General features: G+C 42.9%; 1 protein-coding gene across 1 annotated transcript in view; it reads left to right on the forward strand.

Moving 5' to 3' along the window:
- DZANK1 (double zinc ribbon and ankyrin repeat domains 1) overlaps positions 1–16,482 on the forward strand; it is a 92,242-nt gene that overhangs the window by 61,982 nt on the left and 13,778 nt on the right. Inside the window, exons 13-14 of the mRNA XM_030915044.1 lie at positions 531–738; positions 15,271–15,374. Of these exons, the coding sequence (XP_030770904.1) occupies positions 531–738; positions 15,271–15,374 (312 nt within the window). The remainder of the gene's footprint in view (positions 1–530; positions 739–15,270; positions 15,375–16,482) is intronic.

The raw sequence follows: 16,482 nt of genomic DNA on the forward strand, positions 1-16,482 counted from the left end.
GTTCTTTTCTCAAGACACTTGACTGCCATCTATTGGAAATTGCTTGTAATATACTGGTTTTTCTACTAGAAAAATTATCCTACTATGCAAATATATGATGTTCACCATGTGAATGGTGCTACTTTGAATGCAGTGACGTTGTGCAGTGCACAACCTTTCATGGTAGACCTCTCAGGTCCCCAGGAGAGTATGTTAGAGAAAATGTTGGTGACCAGTGGCCGAGTGTGGATGAGTAGTGAAGTCTATGCTCTATTGCATTATAGAGCTGAAAAGGATATCAAGCAGGCCAGCAAACACCCCTGGATTTGTTGAATTTTAGGTAATAAATGGCTAATCATGGATCATGGCTGGAAGTTGCTGGGAAAGACAGGAGCAAGGAAGATGAGCCAAAGACTGGAAAACCCTTTTAGTTCAAAGTACGGTTTTTTTTGAGATACTTTTTATTCTGATTAAAATTGTTTTCTGTAAGTAAATGCAAGATTGATTAAATCATATTCTAATTTAAAAAATGTTTTCTGCCTCACTTATAGCCCCAATGTGCCTGGCAGTCCCTGAATATTCCTTTGCCCAGATCTGATGCTGGGACTAAGAGGGACATAGGCACACAGACTGTTGGCCTGTTCTACCCATCCGGCAAGCTGCTAGCAAAAAAGGAACTGGAAATAGCCTCTCAAAAGCAGAGGCAGGAGAAAATGAGTGACCATAAACCACTCCTCACAGCCATCAGCCCAGGAAGAGGTAAGGGGGAGATGCCCTTTCTTCTGGTCAGGAGGGAATTCACTCTTTCTCTGAAAGAACATTTCATTTTCTCTTCCTTTTAATTTATTTGTATATGTAAGAAGTAAGTTTCTTTCTTTTCCTCTTTTTCAAGGAATTTTCTTTGTATGGGAAAAAAGAAGCTCTTCTGTCAGCTCTTCCTTAAACTTGCAGTACTCTGATGTTTTAGCTCATAGCCCTGTTGTCTAGCTCCTTAGTTACGTGGCGCATGTGGGTTTCTTTTGTCGTGGTAGGCGTGGTTGTTAGTGTGCAGTGCTATTGCTATCTGCCATTATCCCTTTTTTTTATTGTGGTAAAATTTATGTAACATAAACTTTACCATTTTGACTATTTTTAAGTCTATAATTTGGGCCAGTTGTGGTGACTCATGCCTGCAATTCCAGCACTTTGGGAGGCCAAGGCTGGAGGATCTCTTGAGTCTAGGAGTTTGAAAGCAGTCTGGGCAACAAAGTGAGACCCTGTCTCTACAAATTTTTCTTTTCTTTTTTTTTTTAAAGCAGTCATTTGTGGTGGTGCATGCCTGTGGTCCCAGCTAGGTGCTTCAAATTTCATTCTGAAACTTAATCTCCATTGTGGTGGTATTAAGTGGTGGGACCTTTTGGAAACTGATCATGAGGATGGAGCCCTCATGAATAGATCAGTACCTTATGAAAGGGCTGGAGGGAATGAGCTAACGCCCCTTTTTGTCCTTTGGCCCTTCCTCCATGTGAGGACACAGTGTTCCCCTCCTTTGGAGGATGCAGCAATGAAGCACCATCTTGCAAGCAGAGAGACCAGGCCCTCCCCAGACACCTAACCTGCAGGGACCTTTATTTTGGACTTCTAGCCTCCAGAACTGTGAGAAATAAATTCCTGTTCTTTATAAATTACCCAGTCTCAAGTATTTTGTTTATAGCAGCGCAAATGGCCTAAGACATTTTGCTAGTATTTTGTTGAAGACTTTTGTGTCTGTATTTATGAGATATTTGTCTGCAGTTTTCTTCTTTCCTTCTGCTGTCTGTCTGATTTTGGTATCAGGATAATGGTAGTCTTACAGAAACACTTCTTTCTTTTTGAAGTGGTTATGAAGAATTGATATTAACTCTTATTTAAATTTTGGTAAATTACCTGTAAAGCTATCTGGATCTGATGTTTGTCTAGTGGGCAATTCTGATTACTCTTTACTTTTTATAGGTCTGTTCAGATTTTCTGTTTCTTGTTGAGTCAGTTTTGGTAGTCTGTGGTTTTCTAGATATTTGTCTTTTTCATCTGATTAATTTATTAGCATACAGTTGTTTGTGATACTCTTTTATAATCTTTTTTATTTCAATAAAGTTGGTGATAACATCTCCTATTTCATTTCTAATTCTAGTAACTTGAGATGTCACTTTTTTGGTCAATCTTACTAAAGGTTTGTCAATTTCATTGATCTTTTCCAAGAACTAACTTTTGGTTTTATTGATTTTCTATTATTTTTATATTCTGCATTTCATTAAATTCCACTCTAATCATGATTTCCTTCTTTCTTCTTACTTTAAGTTGACTTTACTCTTCTTTTCCTGGTTTAAGGCCAAAGATTAGGGCAATGATTTTGAGATCTTTCTTCAGAATGTGAGCATTTGCTGCTATAAATTTCTGTTTGAGCTTTGCTTTCACTGCGTCCCATAAGTTTGGTGTACCTTCATTTTCTTTCTTTCTTTTTTTTGAGATAGGGTCTCGCTTTGTCACCCAGGCTGAAGTGCAGTGGCACAATCATGGCACACTGCAGCCTTGACCTCCTGGGCTCAAGTGATCCTCCTCCCTCAATCTCCTGAGTAGCTGGGAGCACAGGCACAAGCCACCACACCTGGATAATTTTTAAACGTTTTTGTAGAGATGGGGGTCTCACTGTGTTGCCGGTGTTGGCCAGTCTCAAACTCCTGGGGTCGAGTAAGCCTCCCACCTGAGCCTCCCAGAGTGCTAGGATTACAGGCATAAGCCACTGTGTCCAGCACCATGAATCCAGGTTTTTTGTCCATTCTGACAATCCCTATTTTTTTTTATTGGATTGTTTCATCCATCTACATTTAGTGTTATTATTGATAAAGTTGGACTTACCATTTTCTTTTTGTTTTCCAAATGTTTCTAAATGCCTTTTTTGTTCCTCTATTGCTCCTTTACTGCTTTCTTTTGCATTGCATGTTTTCCAGTGTAACGTTTTGATTTCTTTAATGACTTTTTCACTACATACTTTGAGTTATTTCCTTAGTGACTACTATAGGGTTTTCCTCATACATCTTAACAGACTATACTTCAAGTTTATACTAACTTAATTCCAGTGAAATATAGAAATTCTACCCCTATAATTCAATTCCCTCCTCCCAACTTTTGTGGCATTGTTTTCTAGTATAACATTATGTTTATGTTTACATATATGTTATAAGCTTTCAAAACACTGTTATTAGTTACAACATGATGTCTTTTAAAGATGCTTAAAGAAAAAAGAACTATTATATATTTATGGCTTTTGTTACATTCGCCTTCTTTTCCCCCATTTATAGTTCTCTTAATTTATTCCTTTGGATTCATTTCCTAAGCCCAATGAAGCTTTGCTCTTACCCACCTCCTTTTCTTTTTTTTTTTTTTTTTTTTTTGAGATAGAGTCTCGCGCTGTTTTGTTTTGTTTTGTTTTGTTTTGTTTTGTTTTTTTGAGATGGAGTCTGGCTCTGTTGCCCAGGCTGGAGTGCGGTGGCATGATCTCAACTCACGGCAAGCTCTGCCTCTTGGGTTCACACCATTCTCCTGCCTCAGCCTCCCAAGTAGCTGGGAGTACAGGTTCCCGCCACCTCGCCCAGATACTTTTTTGTGTTTTTGGTAGAGACAGGGTTTCACAGTGTTAGCCAGGATAGTCTTGATCTCCTGACCTCGTGATCCACCCACCTTGGCCTCCCGAAGTGTTGGGATTACAGACGTGAGCCACTGTGCCTGGCCTCGCCCCTCACCCACTTTCTTTGTGTTGTTATTGGTCAATATATTTTATTTCTATATGCTATAGGCCAAACATTATAATTCTATTCATATTGTTTTACATAATCTCTTTTTGAATCTGTTGAGAAGAAGGGAAAATAAATATGCATTTATAATGTCTTTTATAATTACATCATTACCTTTACTGGTGGTGGTGGGCTCTGTGTGTGTGTGGGTGTGTGTGTGTATTCATATTACTCTCTAGGGTTATTTGCTTTCAGTCTAAAGAACTTCGTAAGTATTCGTATAAGGTGGGTTTGCTAGCAATGAATTCTGTTTTTGTTAAACTCTACTAGCTGTAAGATTCTTGCTTTACAGTTGCTTTCTCTGAACACTTTGAATACGTCAATCTACTGTCTTCTGGCCTGCATTATTTCTGATGAGAGTTCTGCTGTTAATATATTGGGGATCCCTTGAACCTTAGGAATCACTTCTCTCTTACTTCTTTCAAGATTCTCTTCTTGTCATATTCTTTCAACAGTTTGATAATGTGTCTCGCTATGGATCTCTTTTAAGTTTATCCTACTTGAAACTTATTGAGCTTCTTTTAAAAATTTTTTAAAACTTTTTATTAAAAAAATTTTTGTGGCCAGGCGCGATGGCTCAAGCCTGTAATCCTAGCACTTTGGGAGGCCGAGACGGGCGGATCACAAGGTCAGGAGATTGAGACCATTCCTGGCTAACACAGTGAAACCCCGTCTCTACTAAAAAAAAATACAAAAAACTAGCCGGGCGAGGTGGTGGGCACCTGTAGTCCCAGCTACTCGGGAGGCTGAGGCAGGAGAATGGCGTAAACCTGGGAGACGGAGCTTGCAGTGAGCTGAGATCCGGCCACTGCACTCCAGCCTGGGCGACAGAGCGAGACTTCGTCTCAAAAAAAAAAAAAAAAAAAAAAAAAAAAAAAAAAAAATTTGTGGGTACAAAGTAGGTGTATATATTTATGGGGTATGTGAGATATTTTGGTAGAGCCATGCAATGCGTAATAGTAACACTGATTGCATAAACAAACTTGCAAAATGAAAACTAATAAAAACTCTAGATGTAATCCCTCCCGCTTTTTAACTTTTTGTTTTTTCTCTTTAGTCTTATTGTACTGTCTTAAAAAGTTGTTGTAGTTATTATTTTTGATTGGTTCATAATGTAGTCTTTCTATTTAAGTCAAGAGAAGTCCACACACCACGATGACAGTGTTATGCTATTCTGTTTCTCTGTGTGCTTACTATTACTCATGAATTTTGTACTTTTGGATAATTTCTTCTTGCTCATTAACATCCTTTTCTTTCAGATTGGATAACTCCCTTTAGCATTTCTTGTAGGACAGTCTGGTATTGATGAAATTCCTTAGTTTTTGTTTGGGAAGATCTTTGTTTCTCCTTCACGTTTAAAAGATATTTTTTGCCAGACATACTATTCTAGAGTAAAACTTTTTTTTTTTTTCAGCATTTTAAATATGTCATGCCACTCTCTCCTGGCCTATAAGATTTCTGCTGAAAAGCCTGCTGCTGAACGTATTGGAGCTCCATTGGATGTTATTTGTTTCTCTTCTCTTGCTGCTTTTAGGATACTTTCTTTATCCTTGACCTTTTAGAGTTTAATTATGAAATGTCTTGGGGTAGTCTTCTTTGGATTAAATCTGCTTGGTGTTCTATAACCTTATTATACTTGAATGTTGATAGTTTTCTCTAGGTTTGGGAAGTTCTCTGTTACTATCCGTTTGTTTGTTTGTTTGTTTTTTTAAGATGGAGTCTCACTGTGTCGCCCAGGCTGGAGTGCAGTGGTGTGATCTCAGCTCACTGCAACCTCCACCTCCTGGGTTCAAGTGATTCTCCTGCCACAGCCTCCCAAGTAGCTGGGATTAGCAGGTATGAGCCACCATGCCTGCCTAATTTTTATATTTATAGTAGAGATGGGGTTTCACCATGCTGGCCAGGCTGGTCTTGAACTCCTGACCTCAAATGATCCACCCCCCCCCAGTTGGCCTCCCAAAGTGCTGGGATTACAGGTGTGAGCCGCTGCTCCTGGCCTGATACTATCCCTTTGAAGAAACTTTCTACTGTTGTTTCTTTCTCTACCTCCTCTTTAAGGCCAAATACTCTTAGATTTGCCCTTCTGAGGCTATTCTCTAGATCTTTTAGGTGTGCTTTATTGTTTTTTATTATGTTTTCTTTTTTGTCTCCTCTGACTGTATTTTTGAATAGCCTGTCTTCAAGCTCACTTTAATTCTTTCTTTTGCTTAATCAGTTCTGCTGTTAAGAGACTCTGATGCATATTTCAGCATGTCAGTTCTATATTTCAACTCTAGAATTTCTACTTGATTCTTTTTAATTATTTCAAACTATCTTAAATTTATCTGATATTTTTCTGAATTTATTTTCTGTGTTATCTTGAATTTCTTTAAGTTTCCTCAAAACAGCTATTTTGAATTCTCTGTCTGAAATGTCACATATCTCTGTTTCTCCAGGATTGGTCCATGGTGTCTTATTTAATTCATTTGGTGAGGTCATGTTCTCCTGGATGGTGATGATGCTTATAGATGCTCTTCAGTGTCTGGGCCTTGAAAATTGGGTATTTATTGAGGTCTTCACAGTCTGGACTTGTTTGTGCCTATCGTTTTTGGGAAGGCTTTCCAGGTATTTGAAGGGATGTGGACCCCAAGCCACATAACGCTGTGATTTTTGCAGACTTGTAGAGGTACTGCTTTGGTGGTTTTAGATAAGATCCAGAAGAATTATCTGGACTACCAGGAAGAGATTCTTGTTCTTTTCCCTTACTTTTTCCCAGACATACAAAGTCTCTCTTTATGTGCTGAGCCACCCGGAACTAGGGGTATGGCGATGCAAGCACTCCTGTGGCCACTACTGTTGGGACTGAGTTAGGTCACACCTGAAGCCAGTGTAGCACTAGGCCTTGCCCAAGGTCCTTCCCTTCCAGGTAGTGAGTTCTACCAGGCCTTGAGCATGTCCAGAGATGCTGTCGGGAGCCAAGGGTTGAAGTGAAAAAACATAATTATTTACTTGATGTTCTATTATATTGCGGCTAAGCTGGCACTCAAATCATGATAGAAAGTCTTTCCTGATTTTCCCTCCCCTTTCCACATGCAGAGGAGCCTCTCCCTGTGGCTACCACCACTACTGGTCCACAGGTCCACAGGGGATTCTGCCAGGCCACCGCCAATGTTCACTTGAAGCCCAAGGGCTCTTCTGTTAGCTTGTGGCGAATGCTGCCAGGCCTGGGATTCACTCTTCAGGGCAGTGGGCTCCTCTCTGGCCCAGGGAAGATCCAGAAATCCTGTCCAAGGCTCTAGGCCTAGACTTGGGGACCCCAAGAGCCTGCTTATTGCTCTACCCCACTGTGTTCAAGCTGGTACCTAGGGTGCAAGATGAAGTCCCCTTTACTTTTCCCTCTGCTTTTCTTAAACAGAATGAGTCTTGCACCATAGCCACTACAACTTGGAATGTGCTGGGTCTCCCCTGAAGTTAGCACATATCAGAGCACAAGGCCCACAGCATACTCCCTGGGTATTGCTGGTGGTTATTTGGGCCCAGGGGCCCTTTAGTCAGCAGATGATGAATCCTGCCAGGACTGGGGCCTTCCCTTCAAGGCAGTAAGTTCCCATCTGGCCCAGGGCATGTTTAGAAATGTCAGCTGGGAGCTAGGGCCTAGAAGGGGGGCCTCACAACTCTGCCTTGTGCTCTATCCTACTGTGGCTGAGCTGGTATCCAAGATACAAGACAACGTCCTCTTTACTCTTGCTCTCCTCTCCTCAAGTAGAAAGGAGTTGCTTTTGTTGCCATGAGCTGCACTGCCTGGAGTTGGAAAACGGATATTATAAGCCCTCCTTAAACCATCCCAACTGATGTCTCCCTAGGTCACGTGCCACCCTAGTTTACTGCCTCTAAGCCTAGCCTAGTGCTAGGAGTTGCCTAGGAATTTCAGTCTTTGTGTTGTAGACTGGCTTTCAAGTTTACCCATGATGCCAGAGCACCTCGGCCCGCAGTGGTGAGGCTTGCCGAGAAATTCAAGTTCAGACCACTAGGATGAGCAATTTCCCTCTGGCTAGGGTTGGTCCAAATGTTCCCTCCATGTGTGGGCCCTGGCTGAGCTTTATTCTCAGCTGTGACAGGGCAGTACTGAGTTCAATGTAAAGTCCTCCCCATCACTGTGCTCTCCCTCCCCAAAGTGCACACATTTTCTTTCCATGCTCTATAGCTGCTGCTGGGGGATGGGGAAGGATGGTATCAGTGATTCAAGATCATCTCTCCTGCCCTTCTTGATGCCTCTTTCCACAATATGATGTTAAAACCAGGTATTGTGATTGCTTACCTGATTTTTGGTTCATGTAATGGTGCTTTTCTGTGTGCAGATAGTTGTTAAAATTTGGTGTTCCAGCAGGGGGGATGAATGATGTAGGCTTTTTCTGCCATCTTGCCTCACCTCTAGCTTGTTGAGCTTCTTGGATGTATACATTCATGTCTTTTATCAAATTTGGGAACAGTTTGGCAATCATCTCTTCAAGTATTTTTTTCTGCCCCATTTCTCTGTCTCCTCTCCTTCTGGGATTCTCATGTAGATGTTGGCATGCTCGATAGCTTCCCATGGGTCTCTTAGGCTCTGTTCATTTTTCTTCATTCCTTTTTCTTTTTTTACATTGTATAATATCTATGGACCTATTTTTCAGTTTGCTAATTCTTTTTAATCCTACTTCACATTTACTGTTGAGCCCTTCTTGTGAATTATCTATTTTAGTTATTGTACTTTTCTGCTACATATTCTTATTTGGTTTTCCTTTGATGTGTTTATTTATATTCTCTTATTTTAAGAAGAATTCTTCCTTATTTTTTATTTTTATTTTTTATAGGCAGAGTCTTGCTGTTACCCAGGCTGGAGTGCAATGATACAAATCACAGCTCCCTGCAATCTCAAACTCCTGGACTTGAGCAATGCTCCAACCTCAGCTTCCCAAACAAGTGGGACTAGAGGTGCACACCATCATGCTTGGCTAATTAAAAAAATTTTTTTGTAGAGATGAGGTCTCACTATGTTGCCCACGCTGGTCTCAAACTCCTGGCCTCAAGCAATCCTCCCACCTGAGCCTCCCGAAATGCATCATAATTTCTTCTATTTTTTTTTTTTTTTTTACTAAGAATCAGAGTCTTGCTCTGTCACCCAGGCTGGAGTGTAGTGGCACAATTATAGCTAACTGCAGCCTCCAAATCTTGGGCTCAAGAGATCTTTTCACCTCAGCCTCTCAAGTTGCAGGGACTACATGTACATTCCACTACTCCTGGCTCTTCTTTTGCTCCTTTTAAGCATGATTTCCTTTACTTCCTTGAGCATATTTATCATGGCTGCTTTGAAGTCTTAAATCTTCAACATCTAGTTGCTATCACAGGCAATTTCTGTTGCATGTTTTTTCCCCTGTGTTTGGGTCAGAGTTTTCTGTTTCTTTGCATGTCTCATGATTTTTTTGTTGGAAACTGGATGTGTTAGATAATATATTGTATCAACTCTGGGTATTGACCTATCTTCCAGGCTTCTTGTTGTTGTTTGTTTGTCTATTTATTTAATGACTAACTGGATCATTTTAGTGAACTGTATTTCACCCCCACAGTATGAAGCTTCTGATGTGACTCCATGGAGAGTATAGCCTTGACATGCACCCTGTCACCACAGGATGATGGTGCTTTGGTAGGGCTCTCTTTGTCTCTTTCCTGACCACACCTAGCCATTAAGCTCTACTTATTGCTGGATGATTCATCTATTGTTTTCAACCATGACCTGGGGCATAAATTGCTTCACGGACTGATTTAATTAAATTTGGCATCCTTTACAGCAGGGGTGTCCAATCTTTTGGTTTCCCTGGGCCACACTAGAAGAATTGTCTTGGGCCACACATAAAATACACTAATGCTAATGAAAGCTGATGAACTGAAAAAAAAAAAAAATCTCATAATGTTCTAAGAAAGTTTACGAATCTGTGGCCCGGTGTGGTGGCACACGCCTGTAATCCCAGCACTTTAGGAGGCTGAGGTGGGCGGATCACCTGAGGTCGGGAGTACGAGACCAGCCTCGCCAACATGGCAAAAACCCATCTCTACTAAAAATACAAAAATTAGCTAGGCATGGTGGCAGGCAACTATAATCCCAGCTACTCAGGAGTCTGAGGCAAAGGAATCATTTGAACCCGGGAGGCAGAGGTGGCAGTGAGCTGAGATCGTGCCACTGCACTCCTGCCTGGGCAACAGGGTGAGAATCCATCTAAAAAAGAAAAAAAAAAAGGAAGTAAGTTTATGAATCTGTGTTGGGCTCCATTCAAAGTCATCCTGGGCCGCATGTGGCCCGTGGGTTGGACAACCTGGCTTTACAGGGATAGTTTTTTAGGTCAGTGTTTGAATATTTTTCTTACCTCAGGAGGGCTCTTCTTAGCTGTTTATTTCCCTGATCCTCTGCGGTAAACTGGCTGGCCTATTTAGCTCATATCTCTAATGAATCTTCTAGTCTTCTTTTAACTGCTTTTTAACACACCCTCCATTGTTTTGAAAGCAGCCTTAGGCTTGAACTTTCCCACACTTTGTTGCAAATGAAGTCTGTTTCTTTGGGGAGAGATTCGGAACTCTGTTTTTTGACCTGCCTCTTCTCCTGGGCAAAATCTCTGAGCCAATGCTCTGGATGGAGACAATGGCATGTTTTTTTCAGTGTGGCACCATTGCTTTAGGGGCTGGGTAAGCAGCAGAGCAGGTGCAGCCGTAGCCTTTGTACTTCATGACTTGCTTCTCCCAACATTGGACTTGTGCCGAATGAGCCAGGAATAGGTGGTCTGGACCCCAGTATTCTCAGTGTCCCAGATCAAAGGTAGAACATCCATCCCATGAGTGGTAACTGGGCAGAGAAAGGGAGCCTCCATCTCTTGATCACACTTGGCCAGAACTTAGCCTGTGCAAAGGGCAATTGGGACAGAATGAGAAATACGGAAGTCCCTGACCTTCCTCGGAAGATACTACACTGCTTTGGGAACTCTGAGGAGAGGGAGCCCTGTGTACTCAGCTGCACCAAATGGAGTGGAGTTTCCATTGTGCTCAGCTGAGGAGTAGAAGGGAATGGCCCATGGTTCAAACACCACAGATTCTCATGATTCTGAGTTTTTGTATATTTTCATTAAATGTTTATTTTCTGTATGACTTTAGAACCATTTCTAGATACTTAAAATACTTGTGATGGATTTTGCTGTTTTTAAAAGCAGTTTGTTAGCAGTGACGAATTCGTACAGGTCTGTAGCAACCTCAGTTGTTGCTTCCAAGGAGGAAAGAATTTGGCCGAGAGGCATAAGGCAGAGTGAGAGACTGAGGCAAGTTTTAGAGCAGGAGTGAAAGTTCATTGAAAAGTTTTAGAGCAGGAACGAAAGGAAGTACACTTTGAAGAAGGCCAAACGGGTGACTTGAGAGATTCAAGTGTGCTCTTCAGCCCTTGACGTGAGACTTATACATTGGCATGGTTCCAGAGTTTGCATTACTTCTCCCCTGATTCTTCTTGGTGGGCAGTCCCCACGCACAGTGGCCTGCCAGTACTTGGGAGGGACCACATGCGCCGTATGTTTAGTGAAGTTGTGTGCATGCTCACTTGAGGCATTCCCTTATCCATTGAGTGTTCCTGGAGAAAGGTCATGTGCCAGTTAAGCTCTGCCATTTTTCTTCTTAGTGCACATGCCTGAGCCCACTCGCCCAACTCCTGCGATCTCGTCAGGAAGCTGCTGATCACTAGCTTCAGGTGTTTTCTATATATTGGGAGACTGCTGTCCCCTGGCACCAACTGCAGCCAATTGTTATTTTAGAGAAAGTTTAACAACTGCCTGACCATCATCTGATGGTCACCTGACATTTCTGGGGGTCGGGGGAGCCTTTCCTGCCCTGCTCATGTCTCCCTAGCTAACTACTCTTAACAATTTTACTGGAGAGTAGGTCTACTCAAATCCCTAGGCTGCCATGCCAGAAGCTGGTCATTCCCAGTTCTTCCTTTGCCTTCTGGATATGCTTAGTGGGAGTCAAAACCCAGCCCACAGTCTGATTGAACTCTTCCAGATATAAATGTCATATCAGACCTATGGTAGATTGTCTGCAGAGATGACCAGAATCACTCCTCACATCCCCAGTGTCCTTAGGAGGAAGAGGCTGTTTCTCTTCCTTTGGAATCTGGACTGACCTTGTGACTTGCTTTGATATAGAGAGTGGTAAAAGAGACATGATAGTTCTGGGTCTAGGCCTTACGAGAGCTGAGAGCTTCCACTTAACTCTCTAGGAAGTCAGCACTTGTGTAAAGAAGTTCAGTATAGATTACTGAATTAGAAGAGATGCCACATGAAGGAGAACAGAGCACCTGAGCCAGCACCCAACCCAAAGACTCCAGACATTTGAATGAGTGCAGATGAAGGCTGAGCCATCCCAGACAGCTCGCAGTGGTTTGTGCCATCTTCACTGAGGCCTTAGCCTTGTGGATGAGATAATCTTGGATCCCACAGCCCTATTTGAAATGGCTCAACTGACACCATGTGGAGCAGAGATGAACCATCCCTGCAGAGCACTGACCATATTCTTGACCCACAGAAGTATGGGCAGTAAAGTGGTTGATGTTTTAAACCACTAAGTTCTGGGGTGTTTTGTTTGGTAGCAGTGGATAATAGAAATAGGTTTTCAGTTTCCTGTAGCAGAAGCCAGTCCCTTCGAATCCCCTCGTTCAGCCTGAGCTGGAAGGGCACAGATCTCACCTCTCCATGGGGACTCACAGTCTTACAATGACCCTTTCCAAAGGAATTCCTCACAAGGTCCTTGCTCAGTGCTTTTTTGAGAGTTGAGATTTGATTTTAGAAATATACATCTAGGCCAGGCATGGTGGCTCATGCCTGTAATCAGAACACTTTGGGAGGCTGAGGCAGGCAGCCTCACATGAGGTCAGGAGTTTGAGACCAGCCTGGCCAACACAGCAAAACCCCATCTCTACTAAAAGTACAGAAGTTAGCCAGGTGTGGTGATGGGTGCCTGTAATCCCAGCTACTCAGGAGGCTGAGGCAGGAGAATGGCTTGAACCCGGGAGGTGGAGGTTGTGGTGAGCTAAGATCATGCCACTGCACTCCAGCCTGGGCGACAAGAACAAGACTCCGTCTAAAAAAAAAAGAAATATAGATCTATTGTATTGTAGCTTCTCAGTCAGGACCTCATTTTTAACATACTCCTGCATACGTATTTATTTTCATATTATCTGTGTCCACTAAGAATGTAAGCTCCTTGAGGGCAAGAACTCTGTTCACTTCTGTATCCTAGCCCTAGAATAGCACATGACCAATAGTAGGTGCCCAGTAAATATTTGTGGGATAAATGGCTACTTTGTGTCAAACAGTGCGCTAGGCTCAGTATGATCTCTAGTGTTGTCTCAATTACTCATAGCAGACTCTCCAGATGCCCCAAGCCAGATCTCAGCCTGCCTGTTCTCAATGCAGCTGTGGTAGATGGTTTCATCCATCATTGCCAGCATGTCTCATCAATTGTGCCCCATTCTCTCTCTTGCTGTTTTATTTAAGTAGTTTTATGTCTTTTGACTTTGCTGCCTCCAGCTTCAGAACAGGAGAAGGCTGCCTATCTGCGCACAGGTGCAACCCTGAGGCACTGGGAGTTAACATTACTTGGGCTGCCCTCACTCATGGGCAAGGGAGCCGGGGAGCAGATCCCCTAGCTTCTCTGTCCTTCAGCGGACAACTGTGAGACATGTTCTCCATGGTCCCTCATATCCCCAGCAAAATTGGGCCCCAGTTGCCCAAGGTATTAACCAGTTTTTAACACATTTGTTCTTGCTTCCCTTCCCTGTCTTGCTCTTTATACTCCATCACTTGCATGTCCCACGGTCACCTTCCAAAGAAACCACCTGTCCTAAGTCTTTATCTCAGGTTCTGCTTTCAGGGGAACACAACTAAGAACACTTAGGTTCTCTTGTTTAATATCACAATAACACAGGAGGTAGGGGGTATTAGTTCCATTTTATTAGACAAGAAAAGTTAAGGCTTAGGAAGATTTAAGTGTCTGGCTCAACATCACTAAGCTAATAAATGGTAGATTTAGGATTTAAGCGCAGACTTGTCTGAACTCCAAATTATGTGCTCTTTCCACTAAACTGTGCTGCATGACCTTGGAAAATCCCTCTGATTGCTTTCAGCTTAGTGTCTTCATTTGATAGGTGGGATCCGATGTGGGTTTGCAGAGTCAAGTGGCCACAGGGCACAGCAGGGGCTGTAGCCGGCTGGAGAGCCTGTGCCCTGTCCAAAGCAGCCAGCTGCTCCTTGGCCTCAGGTGGTCAGCCTGTGTGGGAAGGTGAGCCCATCACCCCTGCATCTTCCACCTGCATATCAGAAACCAGGCATCATACTCACATGAAATCTGTCAAGTTTTAAATGGTGGCAACTAATTCAAATGTGTCTTAAACCCTATGCAGACTGGAAAGGGGCCTAAAAGAACTTTTTAGAGTGATGGAAATGTTTCATATATTGATTGGGGTGTACACATTTGGCAAGCACCAAATGGTATATTTAAAATATTGTGTAAGGGCTTGGTGCAGTGGCTCACACCTATAATCCTAGCACTTTGGGAGGCTGAGGCAAGCAGATCACTTGAGCCTAGGAGTTTGTGACCAGCCTGGGCAACGTGGTGAAACTCCATCTCTATAAAAAATACAAACAGTAGCCAGGCATTGTGGCGCATGCTTGAATTCCCAGCTGCTTGGGCGACTGAGGTGGGAGGATCATCTGAGCCCAGGGAGGTCAAAGCTGTGGTAAGCCATGATCGCACCACTGTACTCTAGCCTGGGCAACAGAGTGAGATCCCATCTCAAAATAAATAAAATAAAATATTAGGTAAGTTATTATAGGTGGGATAGAATCATAGAAAAAGAAAAGACCCCATGTGTGGCAATCAAAATATGTTCTTTTGAGATTTTTTTTTTTTTTTTTGAGATGTAGTCTTGCTCTGTTGCCCAGGCTGGAGTACAATGGTGCAATCTCAGCTCTTTTCAACGTCTGCCTCCCAGATTCAAGTGATTCTCCTGACCCAGCCTCCTGAGTAGCTGGGGCTACAGGTGCATGCCACCATTTTTTGTATTATTTTGTATCAGCTAATTTTTGTATTATTAGTAGGGGCAGGGTTTCACCACATTGGCCAGGCTAGTCTCGAACTTTTGACCTCAAGTGATCCACCTGCCTCAGCCTCCCAAAGTGTTGGATTACAGGCGTGAGCCGCCACGCCCAGCCTCTTTTGAGGTTCTGTAATAGTCTATTATTAATCACATGTAGCAAGCAGTTATGGGGGAAAATGGAACTTGTTCCAGGACATAGTTGAGGTTCACTAAGGAGAGTCCATCACAAAGTTTGACAAAGGAAATCAACCTCTCTGAGAACATATGTTCCATGCTAGCATTTTTCTTTCTTAGCCTCAGGAGAATCATCCAGATGGCTGGATTTCTCTTCTTTCTTAGGGTACTGGAGAAGACAGCTGGATCACATCTCTGCTCACCTCAGGTGTTATGCTCAGAACAACCCTGAATTCCGGGCCTTGATTGCAGAACCCAGGATGGGAAAGGTGGGTGAGATGAAATTTCTACTCCACAAGTGTCTATGGGATCAGGCTGAAGGAACCCTCCATGGACTTCTCCTGAAACTGCATCTTGCCTGGGTCCTTTCCCTTCCTGTTCTGCTTTCTACACTTTCTTACTCTTCTGCCTTGTGAACTCTGCTCTAATAAATCATTTGCACATGAAGATTGTCTCAGAGTCCGCTTCTGGGACGTCTGACCTAAGACCTAAGACAACAAGATTCTGAACATCTCGTGCTCAGATGCCACATTGGAAATTCTAAGAGTCAGAATGAAAGGTCCTAGAACAATTTAATCCAGCCAGATTGTGCACTTAAATCATGCACTGTTAATATATAGCCATAGTAACATAACAGCTGCCATTTTACAGTGCACCCAGCATCAGCATTGTATTCATCATTCTCGTCTTCACAGCAAACCTGCAAGACAGGAGGATTACCTTTGTGATCACTTTTTAAAAAAAATAACCACAACTTTCTTGACTGTCTTCCCCTCAAACGGTAGAATCTGTGTTCCCTCACCTTGAATCTGGGCGTGTCTGTGACTTTTTGACTAACAGACTATGGTGGAAGGGATGCCATGAGACTTACAGGGCTTGGCCACAGAAGGTCATGTGTCTTTCTCTTGCTTGGCACACTAACTTCCAACACTCCTTCTTGGAGCTCAGCCACCCTGCTATGAGAAGCCCAAGCAACATGGAGCGGCCACATGTAGGTGCGCCAGCTGAACCCAGTCCTCGAGTTACCTCTGCTCATGAGCCACATGAGTGACCAGACTCTAGATGATTCCAGCCCCCAAACATCCAACCACCTCTAGCCATTTGACTCTTCTAGCTGAGGCCTCAGACATGTGGAGCAAAGACAAGCTTCTCTCCTGTGCCCTCTCTGAATCCATAGCATAATAAAGTGGTGGTGGTTTAATGCCACTAAGTTTGGGGTGGTTTTTCACACCACAGTTGATAATCAGAAGAAGCCTTATGTGACACCCAGGAATATTGAAGCTCAGAGAGGTTTGGTGACCTGCTCAGGACTACGCTGCTGGGTCTCATGGGGTTCAAGATTTGAAGCAGATCTGTCAGACCCTGCCAGAGTCCCAT

This window comes from Rhinopithecus roxellana, chromosome 13, assembly GCF_007565055.1.
Source record: "Rhinopithecus roxellana isolate Shanxi Qingling chromosome 13, ASM756505v1, whole genome shotgun sequence".
Classification (NCBI taxonomy): domain Eukaryota; kingdom Metazoa; phylum Chordata; class Mammalia; order Primates; family Cercopithecidae; genus Rhinopithecus; species Rhinopithecus roxellana.